This window comes from Phacochoerus africanus, chromosome 1, assembly GCF_016906955.1.
Source record: "Phacochoerus africanus isolate WHEZ1 chromosome 1, ROS_Pafr_v1, whole genome shotgun sequence".
Lineage (NCBI taxonomy): Eukaryota > Metazoa > Chordata > Mammalia > Artiodactyla > Suidae > Phacochoerus > Phacochoerus africanus.
Window position 1 is genome coordinate 5,624,779 of NC_062544.1, and position 9,156 is coordinate 5,633,934.

Consider the following 9,156-nt stretch of genomic DNA (forward strand, 5'->3'; position numbering starts at 1 on the left):
ACGGGAGTTGGTGGTGGACGGTCCTGGGGACTGGGCCCTCACCTGCGGATCAGATGCCCTCTGCATTGGGCGCTCTGAGAGCAGAGCTCAGCCCGAGGACCCCAGCTGCTGGAGGACTGCCCAGTGTGTGGAGGCCCAAGTGCACCTGTAACTGGGTACAGAACCCTTTCTGTCTCTGAAAGCTTGACCTTGACCATAATGGGACAACGAAGCATCGGCAATGGACCAAAGAACTTTAACCCATTCCGAATTTAAAAGGTAGGTGTTTAAGTGTACAATTGCATATGCTTACATCCAAAGGCCTCGCCCGTCTTCCACTGCTTCTTCTCCCGACCACGTATTACTTCCTCTACCAAAATATAAGAGACACACGGGAGAGAAAATTTCCTTACCTTTGCGAGAAAAGGAAACAACGTTCTCCCAGAGTTTATTTTCCGTTAGCACTGAACTGTCACAAAGGCAAGACTGAAAGACAATGACACGACTTAGTACGTTCCTTTATTGTACGCGGGATCAACTGTTGATCTATGGCACAGGTGTTAAATAAAGACGACGATTCATTTCAGATGCACCGCTGATGAATCTACACAAGGTAGAAGCAAACTAGAGACCCTCTCTCTCCATGTGGTCGCCACGGGCCACACACAAACGGCTCCTTTGCACGTTCTTTCAGTATTTGAGATCTGAAGCCAGTATTCATTCTTGATACCAGTGACTACCAGGGTTTTGAGAAAATAGTTTTCTTTGTAAATACTCCACTAATTCAAGCCTTGATTTTAGCATCTCGATCTCGTAATAGGGAATCTATAAAGAGAGGAAAATGAAATCCATCATGATCCCTCACAATCTGAAGTTACCTGGTGTTTGGTTCACACCCTCCCCAGGGCAGAACGTAAGCTGCTGAGGGCAGAGGTGGCAGCCAGCTCGTGCCGCGGGTGAGCCGAGTGCCCGTCCTGGTGCTGCCGGCAGCCGCAGCTCCCTCAGCAGGTGGGACGCCTAAAGAGGTCAAACATGACCCCTGTCCTCGAGGGGCTGACAAATTTGGGGCTACTGGAAATATACAACGGATCCAGAACATAAACGGTAACACAAAGCAGAATGTGTAAGAAAATGGGTGCTCCAGCCTTGAGGGGGGAGGCGGCATGGATTAGGGGGAAGGTCAGCCTGAGCTGGGAGTCGGTGAAGGATCAGAACTCAGACCCTCCGAGCAGGGGGACCACCTGAAGTGGCGTGGACGTGGGGGAGGGGCCAGAGAGAGACCACCCTGCAGAGCAGGTGCGGAGCAGACCGCAGCGGGTGAGGGTCTGAAGGCTGAGGGGCGCGGGGGTTGGGGGGGGGGGGTCCACTTCATCCCAGAGGCAGCACGGAAACAGTGAAGGCTTCTGAGCGCACGCTGGTCCGACTGGTGCTCGGAAAATGACTCTGCGTCTGTACAGGCCGAGTGGGAAAGAGCAACCAGGCAGGAAAGCGGGGGGGCGGCCCGGGACATGGGGAATTGGGAAACGGGGACGCCTCGGGCACATGCACCGTGGTTCCTCACACGAGGCCTGAGTGACCTACGGGGTAAGTGCAGTCTTAAACGTTCCGTGTTGATCAAGGTCCTGGTTTTACAGGGTTATCCGGCCCCTTTTATTCACTAGATCAAAGGGAAATAAAAACCAAATAGATATTCCAATAACTCAGTCATGCTAAAGGCAAAGTGAAGCATAGCTTATCCAGAATTTAGGGTTGGCTCACTTTTGGAAAACAAAGGGTTTGAAAATTATGGCTTTCAGAACAAAGTAAGAGACTTAAGCCTAATGAACAAAGCCGGCGTTTAAGGGAGACCTAAGAGTCTTGGTCCACTGGGCTGGCGTGCCCCTTGGTATCCTCAAAAAACCAAATCTGAACTAGAAATGGCTTTGGTGGGAAAAAAAAAAAAGAATAGGCGAAACCGTACCTGAACAACCTGATAGCCAAGTAAGTGCAGGTGTCTTTGTTTAATGGCTTCCTTGCCCAGCAGGTGTTTGCTGCTCAAACAGAACCTTCTGGGCCCATTGATGCACAGTGCTACCCTAAAAAGCCAAAGAGGAAAGAGAAACTTCATTTTTAAAACAACCCCACATACTTCTCTGGTTTTAGCTGCCAGAGTTTACTGGGGATTCGGCTAGTCCTTCAGGCCAATACTATTTTTAAGGGAATCGTGATTGTCATCCGTTCATCTGTTGAAAAAAAAAGCCCTCAACTTTATTAAACACTGAGGTCCATAAAATTTCCAGAACGGGTGTGCCATAGTCCAGAATTCCCAGAATCCTGTCTACTTCTTCACTTTCTTAAGAGAACAATCCCTGTGCCTTGAGCTGGACCAGGCCTGTCACATCAAAATCACAATTACCTTCTATGCACGTCTTCATCGGCTGTAAACGGTAACACAAATCCGTCTTCATCTAATTTAATCTCAACATCTGGTGAGAGAAGAAAGGAAAAAGTCTTCGTGTGATACCCTCACAAGCACTCTCTTCCTTTCCTCCTGGTGGATTTGATGTCTTCCACGCTGCATTTAGCAACTGGGCGGAAGGCTGCAAAGTAATGGCCACACCAGACATCGCGGTGAGAATTTCAGTGTGAGCAGAGCTGCAACCTACCCAGTCAGCCTTAAACTGCGCCGGCTCCAGGGCACCAAGACAAGGAGGACTGCTCGAGGTGTCGGGGGCACGACGGGACCCACGCGCACGGCCACCCTCCTGTAACAACAGCCGGGAAGGGTGAAGAAGCCAAGGAAGACGCCTGCGCTGGCGCCCTTGCCCCCTGGAGCAGCGCCAGGGCCCCGGGAGGTGAAGCAGTCTGCACCCCAACTCGCCGGCCCTGAGCGTGGCAGGCACACCCTTCTTCCCTGTAAAAGGAGCCCACAAAGGCGGGGCCTGAGACTGACCCCCGGGCGCCTATAAACACTGTCCCCTCTGGGCTATGTGCCTTTGACTCGGCGAGGTGAAAGGCAGGACCCTGATGCTGAGGTGACAGCGGAAATCTTACACCTGTGCTGTCCACCTCGGCAGCCCCAGGCCACCCGAGGCTACGAAGCATCTCAGGCATGGCCAGTGCGACCGGGGACCCGAACTGTGCTGTTCAGAACTGTGAGCAGCTGAGATCTCAACAGCTCCCGGGATGGTGCCCGCCATCCTGGACAGCCCTGCCGGGAGCCGGGGACCAAGCGTGGCGCTTGGTTTCTGGACACCTACTGCACCCCTGGTATCGTTCTGGGTCATTTACACCTCAGGCAAGTCTTGGAGGCCACTGTTCCTCTGACTCCTGTCTTGCAGATAAGAACGAGCAAGTGAAGGCCCCCAAAGGAGGCCCCCAGGCGTTCTGTTCCTCGTAGCGAACAGGTGGGACTGAAACCCCCAGCGTGGTGTCTCTTCGCCCCGCGGCCACCCCCAATCCCATCTGCCTTCGAGAAGGGGTCGACCCTCCTGTGTGATTCCGGAGCTTTGGTGGCTTTAGCCCCTCATTTTCCCACCGAGGACAGCACGCTGAGGCTTAGGTCCCAGCCGCCAAACGCCCCACTACTCACCTATGGTGTAACAGTAGGGTGTCAACACTTTCGAAGCAAAATACAGTCTGGCTCCTAAAAGGTCAATCAGTCCAAGCATGACAGATCTATAAAGCTGAAAGTCCGTGGGGGTCTCCAGGGACGAGCACGGAGTAAGAAATGACTTCACTTGGTATTTCGGGAGAAGTTTGGGACCCTAAACATGTACATGCGACCATGAGAAAGAAAAACAAGACACAAAATCAGAGAATAAAATGAAGGTGGCCTGCGTGGCAAAGTCTGCTCCGAGATGACTTTAGAGCTACGGAAGGAGAAATATCTTCCCAAAGTGACAGTGCCACATAGTCTTGCTATACCTCCAGGGTCCAGAATATCTTTTCGATTTGTTTTGACCGTAGTCAGTGGTTAAGGAAGAAGGGGGGAAGGGAGGGAGGGAGGGAGGGAGGAGGAAAAAACAGTCCTATCACAGACCACCAGTCACCTTTGGAACTCTTAGAATTGCTTTAAGAGCTGTGAGGACACTCAACCAGTTTTTAGCAGTGGGCAATGTGATAAGGCTGACACTGACACAGTAGGAAAAGGCCAACCATTTAATAAATGGTGCTGGTAACTGGCTATTCATCTGGAAAAGAACCGAGTTAAAGTCCGGCTCCACTGGACAGACTAAGCAATTCCAGATAGATTTAAAGATCTAAATACAGTAAGGAAAAGAATACACGTATATTTTTTTTCTTTTTAGGGCCACACCCATGGCATATGGGAGTTCCCAGGGGTGGGGTCGAATCGGAGCTACAGCGGCCAACCTGCGCCACAGCCACAGCAACCCAGGATCCGAATCGCATCTGCGACCTACACCACAGCTCACAGCAACACCAGATCTTTAACCCACTGAGTGAGGCCAGGAGTTGAACCCGGATCCTCATGGATCCTAGTCAGGATTGTTAACCTCTGAGCCGGGAAGGGAATTCCCGATATTTTTAAAATTTAGCAAAATATTTACATTCCCTTAGGAGTTGTAAAATATCCTTAAACAAGATAGCAGCCATCAAAGATGGATAGATTTGACTACAGGAAACTTAAACATTTCTATATGGCAAAAAAAGGCATCATAAATAATATTAAAACTAAAGAAACTTAAAACCACAAACCAGGAGGAAAATACATGCAACATTCGTAACAGTTAATGGATATGTTTTACAATGTGTTCTAAGACAAAAAACAAAAGGACAAAACCCAAAATGCAAGACAAACAACCCAGTAGAAATAGGAGTTAAGGTATAACAGGGCAATTCGCAGCAAATGTAAACGAACAATAAACATTTGAAAATGGGCTCAAGTTCACTACTGCTCATTATGATGCAACGTAAGCCTGTGACATGACATCTCACTGAGTGTAATGACAAAAGTTCAAAGGACCAAAAACCGAAACAGAAGTGGGGAGACATGGCCATGTTCATTCACTGCTGGTGAAATGTGACATCTACAAATATTAAGAAAAAAAAAACAAAAACCTGTCAGGATCTACTGAACATTAATCTAGTAATCCCACATTCTGGAATCTAGTCTTTAGAGTAAAAGATCGAAAAGGCTGCAGTACAAAAGGTACGTTAGCACGTTTAATTATGACAACACGGCTGAGCAAGACAAATGCTGGAACAAGCCTGAAAGTCCACCAGTGGTGGGCCAGCAGAATAGACGCCACGAAATATCAGGCCATTCTTAAAAAGAAGGCAGCTGATCATTCCGTATTACCCCTGAGGAATGCCCATGATCCATGGGGCATAAAAGCAAACTGTAGTTGGAATAGTCCCATTCCAAGAAAAGAGAGACACTAGATAGCGTTCATGAGCTGCTCGTAAAGTGGCTCAGTCCAGTACCAAGGGCCCAGCAGGGATGAGCAAGTCTGGAGGGGCCGTTTTGGGTCCTGAACGACACACCTGATAGTTACATGAGAGTGGATCCTTAGAGCCCTCTCCGCAAAACACAAACGCCGCCTACCCTGAATTCTATCTTGTAAGAGGGAGACTGCTGGCTTGGTTTAAAAACATACTCAGGGACGGTTCAGGATCCGATCAGGGCGGAGATTCCCAATTTTATATCCACCTGCACCGGGGTTGCTACGGCCCTTTACAGCCCTGAGAGCGAGTCCAGGAGTGCTGTGACTCATGGCCTGCAGCACTTCGGAACCTTCTGAGAATCGCGCAGCAGGAAAGGGCTCTTTCGATGACAAGAACACAGGGATGGAGTCAATTTACTGGCAAAAAGGCTCTCTGGGGGCAACTAACTCCAAGGGAATGACAATTCTGCGTCCTAGTAAGGTTCCCGAGACAGCGCAAAAGAGAAGGATCTTAAAGGATTGGTGGGGCGGAGAACTGTCCTTGTAGGGAAAGAAAGCAACGCGCACTCGTGCCTTTACCTTATAGAAAGGGCATTCTAGGACTGCGGTTAAGAAAAGTTGGGTCAGCTGTGCTAGGCTCAGTCTGTCCAAAGAGGACTCTTCACCTGAAATAAAAAGCACCCCAGTCACGGCTATGTTTGAATGTGGGCAGGTGCAATGAGAGAAAGACATATCAGCAGGGTACGACACTAATTCATTCACTCCAGTGAGGTACTTTCAAATGACACCAGGGAAAGAACTTGTGAGAATGAATTATGCTTCTCGCTTGCCATCTCAATGAAATCTTATTTTGGCTTCTAGGAACGCAAGCTCCGAACTAGAGAATTTAATTGAAAGTGACAAGCATATGTTAGTAGCGTTAGTGGGTCTCCGCTGCCTATGGAGTTCGAGATTTTGACATGTTCGGGTGGCCTTGAATCAAGATGAACGTTATCATCTCCTGAGCAAAGAGGATCGAGGCAGGTGCTCTGTCATCAAAGATCCCAACATGTTACCGAGACCTGGCCAGATGCCACAGGAAGCCATAGTTTCTCAGGGCAGCAGAGTCTGTTCACCCAAAACTGTTTTCTCTCTTCATGCAACGACCTAGCATTCTTTATAACTGTGTTTATATCAGCATCTGCAACTTCAGATTTCTTTAGATCAGTTACGGGATAAAAGAATAAAGGCAAAGCATAATTGCTCGATAAAAAAGGCACAGAGGTGACTTGAAAACATCACAAAAGTTCAGATGTTACGTTTTCTTTTCTCAGAAGTTAGAACCAACTCACCTTGCAGCTGCTGAAGAAAATACGGGCTGAAGAGTTTGGCCATAAAGTTGACGGGGTGGCATTCAATAAGCGAACAGGAATGGAGAAGTTTCAATAGTGCTTTGGGTGGAAAAAAATTGAAACGAGTGAACAGTATGTTTTCGAGCTTCCTAAATAAAGCAGAGGCGTTTGGTGGCAAATAATTGAGTTTTCCAAATGGCTCAAGTAACTCAGAAATCTGGCGAGGTGAGAATTTTTCTGATTGGCACACGAACATTTCTGCCACGGCATTGAGGATGGGTTTGGAAAGAATCAGCTTTCTGCTGCAGTACTCCATGACTTTGCTGACAACCTCGGGATCCAAAGTGAGACGGAGTGAGGTGACATGTTGCTCCAGGGCTTCGATAAAAAACCTGTCATTGTGCCCAAAGTGGATGAACGCGCCTAAGACTCTGCCAAGCTCTTCATTGGTGAAATGCGGGATGTGCCTCACAGCATATTTACCCAATTTTATAACCAGAGGCAGTGCCTGAGTTTGATCCAGAACCACCAGGGCGGTGAGCATTTGGCTCATCGATTTAGGATTCAGCTTGGGAACTAATGACAGAGAAAAGTTATTTATCTTATTTAAAAACGTCTGGTGTTGGTCCACTTTTTCGGGACACGCCTGCAGTATCCTGTAAAGGGCCAGGATATCCTCGGGGGGAAATTTTTCCACATTTTCTCCCTGCAGTTGACAAAGAATCAGTTCTAGTGTTGAACAGCCTGGACCTTGCAGTTTAATCACACTCTCCCCGAGAATACAAAGACTGTGAATGTCCAGACGGCCCCCTTCCAGACGGTGCTGGCACTCTGCCAGCAGGTTCAGCAACAAACTACTTTGAGGATCCGCCTGCAATGGAGTCAGGGCTTGCAAGGCAGTCACCAAACCCGCGTTTGACAGATTTGAGGGGTCCCGTCCAACCTGATCACACAAACCTTGAAAGACACTATTCTCCAGGATTTCCTTGGGCAGCCGATGAGCACCGTCTTTCTTTTCCACTTCACAAATCCGGTGTAAGGCTCCTGCTGCCACAGTCTCAGGTAAAGCCGGCAGTGTGCTTATAAAACGCAAGACTTCTCCTGATGAACCAAGGTTGTTTAGTCTCCTGCAACACATCTGTTCGTCCACATTTTTCACGGTTTGTTCGAACCTGTCCCAATCGTGTACTTGAGAGAATACTGGCTCGCCAACGGGATGAAGGTCATTTCCACTTTCTGAATGGAACTTTTTACAGTGGGCATGATGGAACCTGACCCTGGCGGGCCCGGGCTGCAGCGAACAGAACCACAGACACAGATGCTCCTGGACTATCTTGTGAACGTGATTTACACGTGGATTTTTCAGAGCAGCCAGAGCTCCATGTATTCGAAAATCAGACAAATGACAAAGGTTTCTCCGCAAGGTAATTAAGGCCATGCCATTAGATCCTCAACACCTCTCGATCTGTAACCATGTTAAAGAACAAAAAACATGGTCAAATATACGAGAACACAGTTCACTCAGCATCGGTGTTTATGAAATTAAGGATGAGAACCCCATAGGAGTGATTCCCCCTAAACATTTCCCTCTCCAACATTAAGTACCAGAAGAGCAGGCGCCTGGATCTAGTTACAAAAATCGCTATCATTTGCCAGGCAGTGCTATGCTGAAGTCTCCCAACAACACAGCCGATTAAGTCGTTTTATGTCATTTTAGAAATGAGCCCGCTGAAGCACAAAGATGTCATGTCGTTAAACTGAAACTGCTAGTAAGTGGCAGAGCCAGGCTTCAAACTCAGGCAGTCTGGATGCTAAGCGCGCCTCTGAAGTGTCGGCTGATGGGAGGACTGGCGCCTGGTTCAACTCCCTCAAAAAAGGACCATTAATTCGGATCGGTCAAAGCAAAGGTGAAAAACGCGCTTAAAGGGCCCCGAGGTGTTGGTTTCCCTTCAGCCGTCAGGATTTGGCTGGGACTGAGAAACAAGAAGTTCTAACTTGGCAAATGGGGGCAAAGAAAGAATTTGAAAAGCAAAAAGTTAATCAATAAAGGGGGAAGGTGGTTCGCCCGTGAGCACCTGAACGCCCCGCGCTGCGAGCTGGGACCACAGGCGTGCGGGACAAGGGGGGACCGGGCGCCCGGGGGCTGGCGTCCACTTCGGAGTGAAAGGACGCGATGGGCCGGGCGTCCCTGAACCTGGTGCTCCAGGAAACCTGCGCTCAAGCACCGGGAGGGCGGCTACGGCGTCCGCGGAGCTGGGCGAACAAGGGCGGCGTGCGCGGCTGGGCGGAGCCGCGGACTACGCACGCCCGGCGCGGCCATCAGAGCCCAAAGCCGGGATGGGCACCTACCGGACTCAGCGCGCCGGGGGTCCTAGCAGCCCTGGAGGCGCCAGAACCTCGTGGGCCTCCGTACGCGCGCACCGCGGCGGGGGCTCCCAGCAGCCGGGCGCATGCGCAAG

The 9,156-nt window shown here is 49.5% G+C and overlaps 1 protein-coding gene across 3 annotated transcripts; it reads right to left on the bottom strand.

Moving 5' to 3' along the window:
* Nucleotides 1–478: 478 nt before the first annotated feature.
* On the bottom strand, nucleotides 479–9,143 carry FASTKD3 (FAST kinase domains 3). 3 transcript variants are annotated; one of them, XM_047768393.1, is made up of 7 exons: nucleotides 9,047–9,143; nucleotides 6,698–8,162; nucleotides 5,946–6,031; nucleotides 3,551–3,725; nucleotides 2,375–2,444; nucleotides 1,940–2,054; nucleotides 479–804 (listed from the first exon to the last, which is right to left on the bottom strand). In XM_047768393.1, the coding sequence occupies exons 2-7, from the start codon at nucleotides 8,133–8,135 to the stop codon at nucleotides 697–699; spliced, it is 1,992 nt and encodes a 663-aa protein (XP_047624349.1). In that variant the 5' UTR covers nucleotides 8,136–8,162; nucleotides 9,047–9,143; the 3' UTR covers nucleotides 479–696. The 3 variants fall into 3 exon arrangements, with proteins under 3 accessions (XP_047624349.1, XP_047624444.1, XP_047624537.1); XM_047768488.1 differs by lacking the exons at nucleotides 479–804; nucleotides 1,940–2,054 and adding an exon at nucleotides 2,625–2,723 and having other exon boundaries at nucleotides 2,381–2,444; XM_047768581.1 differs by lacking the exons at nucleotides 479–804; nucleotides 1,940–2,054 and having other exon boundaries at nucleotides 2,381–2,558.
* Between the last annotated feature and the right edge of the window lie 13 nt (nucleotides 9,144–9,156).